Source organism: Nilaparvata lugens, chromosome 6 (genome assembly GCF_014356525.2).
Source record: "Nilaparvata lugens isolate BPH chromosome 6, ASM1435652v1, whole genome shotgun sequence".
In the NCBI taxonomy this organism is placed as follows: domain Eukaryota; kingdom Metazoa; phylum Arthropoda; class Insecta; order Hemiptera; family Delphacidae; genus Nilaparvata; species Nilaparvata lugens.
This window is the reverse complement of record NC_052509.1, coordinates 30841938-30859573: the sequence shown is the minus strand read 5'-3', so window position 1 is coordinate 30859573 and position 17636 is coordinate 30841938. Positions and strand designations below refer to the sequence as shown.

Sequence of the window (17636 nt, the reverse complement as noted above, 5' to 3'; positions counted from 1 at the left end):
GATCCATTCAAGACCACACATTTGTATGAAGAGTAATGATATAATAGTTATTATTATTTTCAATTGGAAGGATTGAGAAGTCATGATTTGGAGTACAATGGCATAAGTGATGTATTCACGAGAATTCAGCATATCGTGAAAATAAGCACCATTTAACATTTCAAGTGTATCTTACACTTTATATTCTTGTATTTTATGACTTTTTAATATCGAAGTCCATTACAGTAATAGGATACATAATCAGGTGCCTATCTATCAAGTGATAGAAGCTAGGTATTATATTGAATGTGGTGCAAATAAGACTGCACCAACTGACCTGTTTATGGCGAGACAGGTTGGACGATGTAGCATACTGCTTGCCACACTCGGAACAGGTGTACTTAGGCTTGGCTTGGTCGCTGAGGCTGACAGCCACCGTGTCGACTATGGCCGTATTCACACTGGTCCGCTTTTTGCTGCGTCCGTCGCTGACAAAGAAGGCCTCATAGGTGTAGGCGACGGTTTTTCCCGCCGAGGGAGGCACTGCGTTGATGACGTCATAGTGTGCCTGCGAAAGTGGTGGCGCGGGAGTCGAGGCACTGAGGTCAAGAATTGCATGGGCTGCACTTAAATCTTCTTCTGCGGTTGCTCGCCAAGTGGGGGTAGTTTGAAGGGAGGAGGTGGAGTGTACAGTTGGAGTGGTCTGTTGTGACGTCACCGTAGGCCGGTCGTCCAACGAGTATGGTCTGTAAATATCCTTCTTCTTGGGTGGAAGCGATAGAGTGGCGCCCGTGCTTGTGAAGCACATGGCTAGGGACTTGTGACGGGTGGGTGGTGGAGGCGGTGGCGAGCTGTTGATGGGGGTGGTTGTTGGGGGCGGCTGGAGGGTGGCGTAGGACGGCGGCGTGGCGGCCGGCTCCCGTGGCAGGAAGGCCGAGTAGTGCGATAGGTCTTGCACATAGCCTGCAACAGACAAAGCGAACTGGTTCTACTATAGTGTGTCATAATATATCATTAAAAATACTTGGCTGATATTTAATCTCCAGATCATTAAAAAATCTAAAACCAAGAGATTCTACTTTATTCCTCCATTAGATCGTAGTTTTTCGGTTTTCTTAACACACTGGTCAACTGCAATCAATAGAACTATTGATGGAACTATTCAACAAACCTATTAGGTTTCATTACTGAACATCAATACTTAGCGGAATCAATGAAACTTAATAATCATCAATCACGAAAGAAAACGATGAGTTAAAATGGGAAACAATAGCAATTTAATAGTCATCATTTTCTTCTTGGACTTTCATTCACGATAATTTCTCATGAAATGAGTATACAAATATATTGTATTTACATCTTTCGAAACTTCTGGAACCAAGAATGATTAAACAAGTGTAAATTTAAAAAAAAAATGATGATGATAAATCAACCGAATCTGGGCTCCATATTTCACATTCAAAAGAGAAAAGTTTGGGCATTTTGGAGAAATCTACAAGATTGATCATGCTACAGTTCCATTCTAATTTCGGATAAGTTCATCTACACCGTTTTCTGAGAGGAACAGATTTTTGCGGCAAAATGTTGCATGATAAATTCATCGCACATAGGGAAAGAATGGAGGCAGAGGCAGAGAGTTAAGTGCAAGTTGGAGCTATGGAATGTTGTAAAAACTGTTTTATGTTCATTCTCCTGCGCAATAAATGTCACGTTGGGACGAAGCACGTGATATAACTTATATGACCCATAAGTCGCACTAACGTCCGAAACAGTAAACCTTCACTTGTTACGTCTTCAAAAACAAAGTACGAGCAGAAACACGATGCAAAACACTCTGGTTTACGAGGCGTCTCTAATAATTCTCCCCAGATAGTGTTCAAGAATTATAAAAGTGAGAAAAAGTTACTTAAAAATAACCATAGTTTGACTGTTGTTGAAATTTTAAGGGTGGTGAAGATTCTGCTGGTCGTAGTTGTAATTTTTTTTCTGTGCGAGTATATGCAGGAAAAAATCAATAAATGAATGAAATGAATCAACTTTCGAATGAATAGAATCTTCAAATTTGGATCTGGATCTTATTAATTGGTATTCGTGAATTCCAAACCTCAATCGCTTTAATCGCAAGAGTGAGATCTGTTCCTCATATTGATTTTGTTTTTTGAATTATGAGGGACTTGTAACGAGTAAAGTATTATTTATTCACTTACTGACTAATAATCGTCGTCTATTATCATAGTTCACTCGTTAGTCAAGTGTCATTCGAAAGAGATCATTCCAACCAGCGACCACGTAGTAGAACGTGGTCTACTATGTGGTCGCTGATTCCAACTCATTCTCTAATTGTTTGCTTAACAAATTGATCCTTCAGATTTCATTTTGATGCATGATGCTACAGACTTTCATAACTCCATGGGAGAACCAATGTTATCTGGTATGGTACTGGTGCAATATAAAACAGTCTCGTACAATAGCGTCTTACAGTCTTACAATAGACTCTTACAGTAGCGCTCGTAGAGTAAACATCTTAGTAGTTTAGTTTCACCGTAGTGATAGTTTTCAAAACAATCATCTTTCATCAATAAGTGGGTCACTGGAACATAACCATACAGCAGCTATCTTCATACGTCATCGTCGTCGGATAGATGAGGTCACCAACCAAACCACCGGATGGAATGATCCCGCAATTCGAGGAGGAGGAAGAAGAAGAGGATAACTTTCCAGGAAACCAGGGACTCAAAGTACGAGAACAACCAGGTGAAATGGAAACTGTTGAACAATTATTGCTGAGTGAATTCAACACAGACATAATGAACATGAAGAGTATCTCTTCGGAATTCAAGGAATGGGCTTCGTCAGAATTTAAAAAAAAACAAGGTTTCCAGAGCCGAATATGATAATTTCTTAGAATTAGTTCAGAAATTGGCATCGTGAAAGTAGAAACGAGAGCAGTTACTATTAGCCAAATAAGTGATTCTTTAGGGCATCCGGAAATTCACGACTCATTACAGGACATAAGCAAATCTGTTCAGGAAATTAAAAATAAAGACAGGCCTATTACTTACGCAGAAATGATACAACTACCGAAAAAAAGCTACTTCAAGCGATCCCCAGTCCAATAATCAAGTCAGGAAAATCCTGCCAAAAGAACAGGTAGTCTTAATTAAACCCTCAAATTCACCGGTAATGAGAAACAAGACTGTGAAAAAATAAAAGGAACACTGAAAACCAACATCGCGAGGAAGGATAACATTAAAATAAAAAAGACAGTACCCGTTAGAGGAGGAGGTTTACTCATTGTTCTGGATTCTCTAGAGGGCAAAAAGAAATTATTGAAGAATAAAGCTGTAAATAATGATCAAATCAAGATAACTGAGCCTCAAAATAAAAAACCCAGGATAATTGTTTATGATGTTCCATCTGATCTCACTAACAAAGGGGTAACTGAAGAAATATATAACAAAAATTTTGTCAATTCAGGGATAGAAAAACAAAAATTTGAAGAAGGTTGCAAGCCATCATTCAAATTAGGGCCGAAAAACAAGGATTCCGTGCATTGGGTAGTAGAATGTGAACCCGAAATTAGGAAAGCAAAAATTAATAAGAAAGAATATTCATAGATATGACATCATGTAGAGTTAATGATTACCATGCAGTGCAAAGGTGCTATAAATGTCAAGTCTATGGGCACATCAAAAAACATTGTAAAAAAGAAGAAGACATCTGTGGTCATTGCTCCATCACAGGACACAACATCAAAACCTGCCCTTCAATCGATAAACCTCCAGAAGGCTATGTTTTAACTGCAAAAGAGCTGATAAACCCTCAGACCACAAAGTAAACTATCTAGTGTCCTAGCTATGTGAAAGCATTGCAACAATCAATTGATCGAACAAATTATGGAAGTGCTTAAAAAGATTAGAAATAGAATTTCCTGCTCAAAATCATCAAATAAATTCACAGCATCAAATATAAAAATAGATATTCAAGATTTCCTATCATCTATTAGAAAAACAGAATTAATAAAACAGTCAGCGAAAAGTAGGACGTCTTTGATTTTCAGCTTTGGTCAATATACAGATTTTAATTTATCATTAGCTCGCTGGAATAAAAATAGTTCACGTATTTCAGAACGCCTTGCACATTCAATCAAGAAGAAAACGCTGAGTCAAGATGAATACAATAGCTTACCTACTGTTTATTCATGGAACGTAAATAATAGCTCAATTCGTTTTCATCTTGTTAAAAATTCATTGACATTGATATTAGCGCAAAATAATAACAATGAGGCTCAATTAGGTATCCTTGACCTCTTAGATAAGGCCAGTAAATAATTCGTCTATCACTGGTAATAGACGAATATGCATCGATAGATGAATACAACATTACGATTGGATTAGATTATTTTGATATTGACTCCGAATTTACAAGCTTGGACATTTTAAGTTTAGTAATTAAAACTAAAAACCTGAATTATGTATTCTATAACAGAGGAATAAACAATCTAAATTTTTTGGATATACCACATGAAAACGATGGCTCTGAAGTTTGTCCAAAAGAATACCTACCGTATGATTCTATTTTCTATGCTTATTTGAACAGTATGATAGAACTAAGGAACTTTATTCATCAGTATGATGTTCTGAATGCGGATTTATATAGGGGTTTACTATCTTCACTGAGTAGTAATATCTCTTCTTCAGCAGGATGTATTCAAGAGATAAGGCGAAACGAGATGAAAATTCACGACAATCGACTTAAGACTTTCCTGTGGCCGACATCCACTACATATCGAATGGGTTTCTGTTTTGAAAATGGAGGAAAATACGTACCCTACAATGAAACAACAAAGTCGTTCTTAACTAAGGAAAAGTATATTCTAGTCAGTAGAGACACTCAAATCATGCTGAATGCTGAGCTACTGAAGAATATTCTAAAAGTTGACATCACAAATTGTAAGATGCCAAAAATAACTTGGATGGATGGAGTTCCAGGGTGTGGTAAAACTCACTTTATCCTTCAGCAACATACACCAGGTAAAGATCTCATTTTGTGTCAGACAAGAGCTGGAATAGATGAAATTAGGCAAGAGGTGAATAGAATTCACAAAAATAAATATGAAAGAATAATTAAACAGGATTATAGAACAGTTTCATTTTTTATAATAAACGGATCAAAAAAGCAGTACAAACGTGTATTCATAGATGAAGCAGTATTAATGCATGCAGGTTTCGTGGGATTTGTCTCATCTCTCGCTGGTGCTTCTGAGATTATTTTGCTAGTAGATTCAAACCAAATACCCCACATAGGGAGAAGTAAATTAAAAGCTGAATGGTCACACATTTCATCTCTCTGTGAGAAGAGAATCCATCAAACAGTAACTAGAAGGTGTCCAATAGACGTCTGCTACATCCTTTCCAGCTACTACCAGGACATTTGTACGAAAAATGAGGTCCTGTTATCCGTCAGACCTCCAATAACAAATGGAGAACTTGGACCACTTCAACCCAACACTCTGATTCTTACATTCACTCAGCTCGAGAAGAAAACAGTGCTAGAAGAGCTGCAATCAAAACTTCACTCTTCAATTAAAGTCCATACAATTCATGAAGCACAGGGCTTAACTCACAAGAATGTATTTCTGATAAGGAACAATAATAAACAGCTTGGAATATATAACAGCACACAACATGTAATAGTAGCAATGAGCAGACACACACAAACCTTCAGATATATCACAACATGGCAAGAAGATTTAGTGCTGACCCTGATTCGAAAACTAAAGGATGTTAGTGGAGAGTTTCCCTTAAGCTGGAATGAAAGAAACATGGAAAGGATTAATGAGAGTTTAAATAATGAGTAACAACAACTTATCAAATTTGCTCAGCTTCGAGGATCTTGATTATTATGAAGAAATAAATGATGAAGTAAGTGATCAACAACTTTGTGCAGCATTGAGTTCTTGTGATTTGAGCATCTTCTATCTCAATATAAGGAGTATCAGAAGAAATTTTGATGAGCTGATGATTCAATTGTGCGACATTAATTTTTCTTTTGATTTTATTATTCTAACCGAATGCTGGATTAGGACTGAATTTGTACTCCAGTCCATTAGAAGATATGATGTATTTTCCACCATAAACAACCCATTACAAAATGATGGTGTAGTTGTTTATGTTAAAGATAGTATAAATGTACAATGTGTTGAGCTACGGATTAACCGGCAAATGTCCTACATATTCGGTTGGATGCAGCAGACAAAAAGTGGAACATCCTTGCAATATACAGATCACCGTCCTTCAATGATATTCAGATTTCCTGAGTGACTTAGAATCGATCCTGAATGAATTAAGAGGGCAACAAGTCATATGTGCAGGAGACATGAATAACACCCTTCAAATTCGTCCACATCATCAATTGAATGACTACTGCGATCTTCTAAGCGAGCATGGGCTCAGACTCTGCATTAAGCAAGCAACCAGAACTACAACAGAAACTGCTTCTTGCATAGATCACATTGCTACCAACTCCAGAGATAATCTTTTTTCAATCATTTATGAATCAACAATAACTGACCACTTCACCACAATTCTAGGAGTGCAACATATTTCGAGAAATAGTGCAAATGAAACTGGAACACATGAAATGAACGAGAAAATAGACATTAATAGCTTGAAGAATGGAATACTGAATGAAGATTGGGTTCATGTTCTAGAAGATAATAATCCAGATACACCTTCTTATCAACTCTGAGACAACATATACAAAATAATATCAAGCAGCATCGGCGGCAGAAGAAGTACAAAACCATCGAACCATAGATCACCAGAGGTATGGTAGCAGCAATAAGAACCAGGAATCTACTCAACAAAAGAAGAAAGGTAGACCCAAACAACATTAACTTAACCAACTTCTATCGTCGGTATAGGAATACACTCACAGCTTTAATTCATGAAACAAAGGACCAATACTATAGAGAGAAATTGTATGAAGCTGGAAAGGATAATAAAAAAATGTGGAAAGTAATCAAAGATGCTACTGACTCTAAATCAAAAACAAAAATGAAATTGAATGCTATTAAAATAGATGATAGAATTTTCAATCTAAAGGAAAATCCAGAAACTGTGCTCAACCACATGAATACCTTTTTCACAAATGTAGGTGAAGAAATGGCGGATGCAATAATAAATTCCTCGAGAAAACCACTAGACCAAATCATATCCCAATATAAACCTGTTACAAGAAATCTACACTCCATCTACTTTCACCCAGTAGCTGAAGATGAGCTTCTTGAAACTATTAGTAGTTTGCGAAATGACAGTGCTCCAGGACTTAATGGAATCAATAATAGAACATTGAAGTCGATAAAAAATGTAATTGTAAAACCATTAATTCACATATTTAATTTAAGTCTGTCAAAAGGAATTTTTCCAAAAGCTATGTATTAGACCATTACATGAAGGAGGCGACAAAACAAATGTCACCAATTACAGGCCTATTCCACTTATAAGCAATATTTCTAAGATTTTGGAAAAACTGGTAAAGAAACGACTTGTGTATTACATGGAAAAAACAACTTACCATCTAGGAATCAATTTGGCTTTCGTGAGGGGAGGAGTACAGAAGATGCGGTATTAGAATTGTCAAATTTTGTCACAGATAAGCTAGAAAATAACAAAAAATGTGCAGCAGTGTTCCTGGACCTAGCAGAAGCTTTTGACACTGTTAATCACAGTTTGCTGCTAAAGAAATTAGAATCCATGGGAATTAGAGGAGTTCCTCTAGAATGGTTCAGATCATACCTCTGTGACCGGCGTCAGAAAGTCAAAGTTGAAGAACATCTCAGTTCAGAGGAAACAATTAAGTTTGGGATTCCCCAAGGAACAGTTCTTGGGCCAATTCTGTATTTGGCATATGCAAATGAGCTATGTTCAATTAAGATAAGAGGAAGAGTAATAGCTTATGCTGATGATACGTGTATACTATTTGAAGGAAACACCTGGGAGGAAGTTTTTAATCTGGCACAGGAATTGATGAAAGTCGATAAATGGTTAAGAGAAAATTTGCTTACAGTAAACGCAACAAAAACGAAATTTTTAGCCTTTTCTCTGACATAACGGACGAGACCACCGGATTCTTCAATAATCCTGCATCACTGTGGAAGTACCAACAACCCGTGTGATTGCCCTTCAATTCAACAAGTCAATGAAATGAAATATTTAGGAACAATAGTTGACAACAAATTCAAATGGGACAACTCCGTAAAATCCTCAACTATGAGACATTAAAAACTGTTTATTTTTCTTTAGTGCAATCAATTTTAAGATACGTCATAATTATCTGGGGAGCTACGAATTTATACATGTTGAACCTCTCTATAAACTTCAAAATACTAAAAATAATAGGCTTCAAGGAGAATCAATTTCCCACGAACATTCTTTTCAAGGACAGTAAAGTACTGAGTGTAAGACAACTCTACATCCAGGCTATCATCACGCGAATGAGGAGAAACAACGAACACATAAGACTGGCAGATCATAACCATCAAACAAGGCAGAGAAACACGCATTCAATAGTACCAAGGATGAACACTACATTTGGGCAAAGAAACTACATATATGTGGGACCAAAAATTTACAATTCAATATCAAGTTACATTAGGGAAGAATTCAATAGACACAGGTTCAAGAAAAGTTTATTTTCCTGGTTGGTTGATATTGGAGTGGAAAATTGTGAAAATTTAGTTAGACTGTAAATATTGAAACTGTTTATTCTTCATTCTTCTCTTTACTGTTTTTCATTTTTCTAAAAATAACCTTTCTTATTATTATTCTTAATAGAACATTAATATTTATCTACTAATTTCAATTTTGTTTTTATCTACTAATTTTGTTTGTATTATAAATTTTTACTTATTTTGTTATAAAATAACTTTAATCCCATATCAGTGAATGGAGTTTGTATATAGTAATTATAACACGCAAGAAGCAACTAATTACTTATACCCCAACACATATAATTTATAGTGGGGTGTATATTTATTCATTGAAATTATCATTTATTCATTGTTGAAACACCGCTGATTGATTTAGTTACATTACAATACTATATTATCAATATTATTTGCATTCAATAATGTTGCATTCAATCTTCATTGTAAATTAATAAGTTTTCATAATATGTGAAATTTGTTGCATAATTAGCTGTTGTACTGTAATTTATTGTAGATTCGTGTATAAACCAGAATGTATTGTAACTTACTTGAATAAATAAATTTGAATTGATTTGAATTTGAAATGGTAACAATTGGAATAATCATTTAACTTTATTTAGATATATATTTTGAATCAACGAATTGATTGGAAATCTTGTTTCCGTGTATCTATATTCAATCCAACTATAGTTTTGAAAATAACTGGCTGTATTTGTCAAATTTAGTTGTCGAAGAAACCAGCTCGTGTAAAGACAGACCGCTGTTTCTCCCAAAGATGAGAGCTAAGTCAAGTAGAGGGATGAAGACGAGGACCCTGAGCAGCAGGAACCTTAGTTATCAAAGTTAACCTCAACAAGAACTAGGGCTGAATCGCTGCACTCAACCCCAATTCGAAACTTTCGAACAGTTGACTCAGGGGATGAGAAGATGTCTGGCGCTGCATGCGATATGACAAAGTTTAATAAGATCCGGGAATGAATCTGTTGGAAACAGACAAGACAAGACCTGCCAGCCAAAACTGTTGAACTGTCGCTGAGACAACAAGTAGTTGGCCGCGTCTCTTTCATCCCCTGGGGCATGTTGTGCTCCCCACATCGTCATACCCACCCCTTCATACCAATCAACCAAGTTCGCATGCATGGTTCTAGGTTACTGGTGACATGTAATGACACTCCCTGATCGTATGTTACATAGTTTCTGTGGTAAATCTTACATGGTGTTTGTGTGAGAGCAGTAACGGATGCACAACTATGCCGCATTGTTAATTATTACGGTTTGAATAGGTTGAAACTGGTGCAAACTAGGAGAACAATGAAATAGTATAGTTCAGTGAAGGATGAGAATCAAGCTACGAGCGAATTATAGTTTAGTTGAGAGTGAGTCTGTGGTGCAGAATGTAGTATGAGTTATAAAGCAATGACCGATGTCATTAATGATCTAGTATGTCACGTCGATTATTCTCTTTCAAATCAGTTGTGAATCAATAAAGTTCAAAAACTCCCATGGGCTCAAAGAAAAAAATGTTGAGTCTATTCAACAAGGAAATCTACAAAGAAGCTGTAATGACAGAGTAAATACAAAGACGAAATAATAATACCAATGTTTTTACTTTCGTTTGGGATATTTTATAGAAATTCAATTTATATTGTTCTATCATGAGAGCTGAGGAAGAAATGAAAAAACTTAAAAAATACAAAGAACAAGTGATAAATATGATTAATAAAAGATGCTCACAACAACAATCATCAAGATTCCGTTAATGTAGGAAAAACTGGTTGAATTTCTCAAATTATGATTACTGAATAATTCAATAATAGCTTGTTCTTAAACGTTTAGAAAAGCTTCATCATGATTGTTCTTTCCCTTCGAAGCTATACAATTATTTGAAATATACCTGATACCACCATAGACAGTAAATGTTTTTTTCCAAATGATCCAAATTCACATTGAACGTATTTGTCCGGGTTAATACAAAATTTCAATGCAGCTCCTCAACACTCTGCCTCAATTCCAATCTCTTGATGCTTATCCAAAGCCATGATGAACTTATCCAAACCTTTTCATAGAAATTTGTATTTTGCAAATTCTGATATTCAGAAGAGGGGATATTATCCATATACAGTCAGAGGAAAAATACCTCGTAGTGAGGAACGCTATAAATGTGCGCTGAATTGGATCTCTGTGTGTATATTCACGGGATAACACGGATTATTCTTTTGTTCTGCAATGGGGAAAGTAACGTGCGCATAAAAATAAAGGAATAACAGACGCAAGAGGAAGGGAATGTAGGAATGCAGACTCTGGAACGAGAAGCTGCATTATTTCGCTGACAGCGAGGGAGGGGAGTTACCGGTACGCTTAGTGTAAAATATGCAAATGTTGTGTTACGATTCACTCTCACACGCACACACGCGCGAGTACGCTAGGGAACGAAATGGATGCAAATGGAAAAGGTAAGGGTTGGGGTTGGAGGGGGATGACATCAACAGTTATAGATGGGGGAGGTGAGTTTTCCATTTTCCATTCCAGCTACAGTCCCAGGAGTAGACTTGTTCGTACAGCGGATTGAATAATGACGAATTCCGTTGCCGATGCTAGCCTATTATTGTTTGGTCCAACAGGTTTGGGACATGTTCCAGTCTTCCATCTTCCATTTTCAGTTTATCATGGTATCTTCACCATCTTCTTCATCTCCATCTCTGTCAGCCCATCTTAAATATCTCTAGTATAATATCTAGCAATATCTCCAATATCAGATTTCCCCCTGCTTAACACTCAACCCATCTTGAATTTCTGCAGATCATTCCAAAACACCCACGCTCTGTTCATTGTTGCGAACTTGTGTAACTCAAACTTTCTCCTCTCTTAATCACTCTCCTCTCGATTCCTCTCTCACAAACTCCATGTATATCTCTCCCTCTCTTGTCGTTTCAGTACTCAATTGCTCTCATTAGGGCACCTTAATTGTTTCCAAGTCGGTTTCAGTCCCAGACCCGCTGATTCCTCACAGAACTTCGAGAGCTGCACTACACCCCGTCTCTCAAAGAAAACATGAGAAACTCCTTGGAAAACTTGTGGGAAGTACTCAGGCTGCCTCCTGCTCCACAGATCACCGTCCTATTTCCGTCTGTATGCCTCTGCAAACACTTCACTCAATTACCAACTTGCTTGATGCTTGGATGGTGTTCTTTGTTCGTTCACTCTTGAAAAATATCTTTGCTCAACATGTGTTCCAATTAGTTGGAGGATCATGATTGCTTTAATATAAGATTCAAATGAATGTTGATGATGTTATCAGAATCATAATATAGAATTCCAATCCTTTTCAACAAAATGATTGAAACTCCTTGAACATTCCAAGAAATATTTTCCATCCACCTCAACATCACTACACATGTATTATACATTAATTTTTGTGATTTTGTGAAGATCTAAAACATGAAACCAAGCTAGTTCTCCATTTGTTCCTATAAAGTCGTTATTCTACAGTGTTGAAGGTTTTAAATGGTAGTGAATAAATAATTCAACTTGAATACCATAATATTAAACTTTAAATGGAATATATTATACACAGTACAATGCACAACTCATTAGCCATTACATTTCATGAGTACATCCACACACAGATCTCAGAGGCGCCAAAAGTAGCCGGTGCCATATAAATCATCATTTTACTTCCATTGTCGAATAACATATAGTACTTAAGAAACCTTTTTGAGCCATGATACAAGCCCCGTGATTCCTTTGCGAGTATATTCCTAATGATGGAATGCCCCCCTCCGCTAGAGCATCAAGACGTAATCTAAGCTCTCAATACTCAACGTCTAAAAGCTGTTCTTCGGGGTTATTATGATTTGAGCTGATGGAAATGTATACAGACTAATCATCGATGGTGACGCATCCATTGTTGAATGCTATTCATTCTTCCCAGATTTGATGGAAGTGTGAGAAAGAGCGGGACAACTACTCAGGATTCGAAAGTCACTCATTTGAGTGAGTGGGGAGGCAAATCCATTCTTGTGCCACTGCAAAATTCAAAACTCTCCAATTCAAGCCTTTGTATTTGACTAATAATAAATGGGGCCGTCTCGCCGCATAATAGGAGGCGAATGCAGTGTGTAATCCCCCTCCTCGATCCCACTGCAGACTCATTGACTGTCATTTAACAACCCCCTCCCACCATTCGAGAGGTCTTTGTCTGCTTTCGCAGATCATTGTTTCCTGGGAGCGAAAACTCGCACACTGTGTGACCCTGCTGCTGCTGGATTGTGACGTCACGCAACGCCAATCGAGCTGGCCGGCCGGAAAATGTGGAAATCTATTCTCTGTCACTTAGTGTGGTGGGGGGACGTCTCCAATCATTCCTCCTCACCCAAACTGAATCACACAATGCTGACGATTAGAATTAGGATTCCTTCTGCTTGCAGCCCCGGAACAGAATTGGAAACCAATCAAGGTTATGGACCAGACGGCCTTAGGAGGATTCTACTAATACTACTATTTGAAACAAGTAGTAGTATTAATGAAACAAGTTTTCACTGGAGAAATGATACATTATGAAGTAAAGTCGTACAGTAACATTCACAAAAGTGACAATCATCTCTACATGTATGTCCATAATATTACCAGCCTTTCCTCCATACTTCCATACTAGTTTGGACGTAAATCTTCAGATTTCAACGTTATTCGGTCTTTGTTTGATACAATGATGTGTACAATATTGTTGACAAATTCTCTATAACAATATTAATCAATAGTATTCACTCTTGTTTTCTTCTTAGCTGTTCGCTCCTAGTCCTACCAATCATCATCATCTCACTTCCGTCATATAGCTTGAGTTGCACACATCATTCTTTAAGCATGATAAGAGAGCAGGGAGACTCGAGGACCTGTTTCCACGATTTGTGGTCGGACGTTAATTGAATGCGAGGACCGAAACTATCCTATCGCATCCCGTATTATCCGGGTTTACTGTTGAGTGATTCTAATGAGATACGGAAGAAGAGGGCCAAAGCAGAAGACCAACGGGAAAGACGGCTTTATTTATCTAGGGCGGATAACTGGACTGCAAACGAGTGGAAGACGGTTGGTGGGGGTGAAGGAAGGAAGAAGATTAACGGATGACTGGTTGCACAAGCAACCAGCCGCGCGGAATAAGAAGACTTGTATAGCAGGGAGCACTAGCACAGAAGGACGACAAGAAGAAAAAATGAGAGAGAATTGAACATTAGAAAGGAAAAATAGAACTGAAGAGAAAAGAGTGAGACCGAATAACAACGATAACAGAAAGCTTGGCAGAATTAGGGGCTTTATCGCGTGTTTTTCTTCTCCCATCAAGTTCACTTGCACAGGAAACTTGTTGAAATTTCATTCTATGAAATTGTCAGTTTGATGAATCCTGTTCCCGTTATGAATTATTATTGTGATATTTTCACCACCATTCTTGATAATATTGTGATGTGCTGGAGAATTAGGTCCTGGTTGATCAGGGTGGAAGTGTATTTAAAAGGAAGTTTCCATAAGCTTAAATGAATGTAATTCAATTTCCAATCATCAGAGCGAAAACACTTGAGAGTTTCCATTCTACAGCAAATACTTATTCAATACCGTACATCCTTGTGTCTGCTTATTACTCTACAATGTAACATCCTCATCAAGCGAGGCTACAATGTAAGTTCCATGTTTGGCTACACTCAGCAATCAGACACAATGTTGTTTCAGCTGGCTTTCGAGGGTTGCGAAACGCTGGTGAAGTCGCGTCAATTTCTTCAGTCGTCGCGTGTGTCGGCAAAGATTTCCATTCGAGATAGAAACGTCTATGCCTGTGTGCGAGTGTTGGCGAAGATTTTCATGGTCGATAGGGGTTGTAGGGGTGTGGAGGAGAAATGGATCTGTGGTTGCGATGGTCTGTGGCGAAGATAATGGTGTGGATGAGGGGTGTAGGAGGAGAAGGTGGAGGGGGAGAATCGTGAGGGAGAAGAGTCAACAGAGGCTGGGACCCGTTGATTGCAAACCAGGACTGACTCTGTTGACTCAACCCGTTCCGCCAGGGAATGCAAGATAACCCAGCATCACTCACTCTCTCTCACACACACTCTATCATTCTCTCTCTCTCTCCCACCCGAAATATCCGTTGCCGGCTTAATACTCGTACTTATCTGCCCCCATTCATTTACTTCACTTGAATGTTTCCAACTCGAAACGGGGCTGGCTGGCTAAGCCAACTTCTCTCTCCGAGTTTTCGACTATTGTCAAGGCGGTAGTTCTCCACATTCGGCACAAGAAATGTTGGATTAGGTTCAAATTCGGGGTCCCTTTCCCTTCGGAATACTGATGGTTATCTTGGAACCAACTTTGAACCTTTTACAATGGTAGGCCTTGTTTATTGGCAACATTAGGATTGTTCAGTGATGGTGGAATGCGAATGGTATAAAAATCGGTATTTGTTCCCTAATGGTTGTTTTGATTATTCAGTGTAGTTTCAAGCTTCACGAGCAGAATGAGTTGTACTATAGAGCCAATTACACTCACATCGATTTTTGACGTTCGATTTTTCACCGACCTCATGAATTCTACCAAATTGAATGGAATTTGACATACATCATCTGTTTAATAGCTTTTGTAAGGACAACAAAAAATCTATGTGTGTGTAACAACTGGCTTGATGTGATGTATCATTGATCGTCATATTATAACGTAATATTCAACAAGTCTAGCACGTTACAAAACCCACAAAGTGGTGCTTTTATTTGAGGAACGTTTCATAAGAAACTATCAAATGAATTGATTGGAGGAATGAGATTCCTCAAACCATTGAATAGTACTGATATCATTGCATTCTCACTTAGCAATTCAATGAATATTATTCATAAATTTGAAAGCAAAGTTTCTTATATAAAGGGCTGAAACCGAGATTGACAACGATAGTTGAGAACCACGCTACAATAGAACTCATAGCTGAAGCATCAAATCAGCGATAGGTAATCAAACATAGAATAAAGTAGAATAAAATAAAATTTGTTCAAACAAATTTGCATAGTACAAAAGTAATTTGAGTTTTCGCTCCTTACTTGGCAGCACAACAATGTAAATTTCAAACAGCGCTTCAAGCTTTCCAATTTGAACTTACAATGAGATGAAAACTCTTGAATCGGCTTAGGGGGGGTGAACGAGCGCTGATGAAAAGTTCAAGTAATAGAACCGCTATTGCAATGTGGGCTTTATTTTCAAAGCTGGAATAAGTTCTGCCACTACCTTCATCCCCTGTTTGAACAGTCTATTTTCACCACTCACTACTCCTTTCTCCGTCTTTAACTATCCACTCTTCATTCAACTTCACCCTCTGTTTCTCCCTTTCGTTTTCTCTTCATCAAACTCTATCACATTTTTACTACTCTATAGTTGTTCCTCCTTCCTCTCTCTATCCAACATGAAGCTGAATCATCAGTTTCTCTCTCATTTTACACCTGTAACGCCTTCTCATTCTTTATTTCCAGAACATTCGTTACTGTGAATGTTTTCCCAGGATTCCCTCTATTCTTTACCACCAACTTATTTCTCCTTTGAAGCAAGAGCTCACACGAACACACACTTAAAGGCACCTAGGCGTACGAGACAAGTAGGGCCGTATATTACCAAACTCGCGGGAGCGTTGCAGAAAAAAGGGCAAGATACGGACAAGGTTGGAGTTCCCTATAGAGTGGAAAGTACTTTTTTGCACTATTTTCGACGCCATCTTTTAAAAAAGTTCAGTCTGGTGAAATAGGGGTGGATGTACAGTTCTTATACTTGGAAAGGGGAAATAAGATAGCTCCTTTTCTGTTTAAGATTTCTTCTGTCATTCAATTCATTATCATATGATTGAATATATGAAAGTTTTAAATTGTTCAATATTCAAGAATAAGCTTGTCTGTCGATTAATGTGTTTTTTTTTTCTTTCCTTAGCTTGCTCTAGCTTTTATTGGCTGTGACCAGATAATATTCATATTAATCATAAGACTCTAATAAATCTTTGATGTACTTTACATAATGAACAATAATAAACAAGCTCATTTGCCCTTTTCCAGAAATAATATCGATCTACTCTTATCCAACACGAAAATGAATTGATGGATACATTCTACTAATGAATTTGTCAGATTATTGTCCTAACCAATTTTCAGATTCACTTCAAAAGCTTTAAAAGATAACATGCACTCGCACGCTGCTAATGAATATCGATAAGCGGAAAAATGATTAATGCTTTGACAACATCAATCCTACAGTTCACATGACTCTCCCACCCATCAGCAAAATGAGCAATGAATAATCTTTGTGAGAAGGATTTGTCATGTAATTGAATGAGCTGATGTGTGGTTAGCGATTGGATTCAACTAGTTCGATGAAGATGATCATATTTCATTGATAGAATTATGAAATCATGTAAAATAATGTTGAATTATCAATTAATAAAAATGTTTGATGTACATGAATTTCAAAATTGATTCCTTGTGAGAAAAATAAATTCAATTCTAACTAAAATGTAAATATCTCATTAATGGAGGAAACCATTGCTCTTGAAATTTTGAAAAACTACAGAAATTATTTATCTTCCTTTGAATTATTAAATGTTTTCAAACGTTAATATGGAAATAATTGAAAGATTGATCAAGAATTGAAAAGATACTCAAATGGTCTCTTATAATAGTAATAATGTCAATTTGTGACTTCTATATGCTATTCAACATCTATCATTCCAATTGGGATTCGAATTTACAAGTTAACATTTTATGGATGGAGAAAGATCAATATTTCTATAGACTTTTCTCTTGAATTAATTTTTGTTGACTTGATAACGTTCGTCTAATAAGGATGAAGATAGGCTGGACCTCTCTGATATGGTGAAAAATCGAAGAATTGAATTTTGTTGTGATTTGTGTACTTGTTTAATTGATATCAATATTATATT

General features: G+C 37.1%; 1 protein-coding gene across 2 annotated transcripts in view; it reads right to left on the bottom strand.

The window, feature by feature from the left end:
- LOC111062594 (transcriptional repressor scratch 2) overlaps window positions 1–17636 on the bottom strand; it is a 41500-nt gene that overhangs the window by 9149 nt on the left and 14715 nt on the right. For both annotated transcript variants that reach the window (XM_039430636.1, XM_039430637.1), the window contains exon 2: window positions 317–942. In XM_039430636.1, the coding sequence (XP_039286570.1) occupies window positions 317–942 (626 nt within the window). The remainder of the gene's footprint in view (window positions 1–316; window positions 943–17636) is intronic.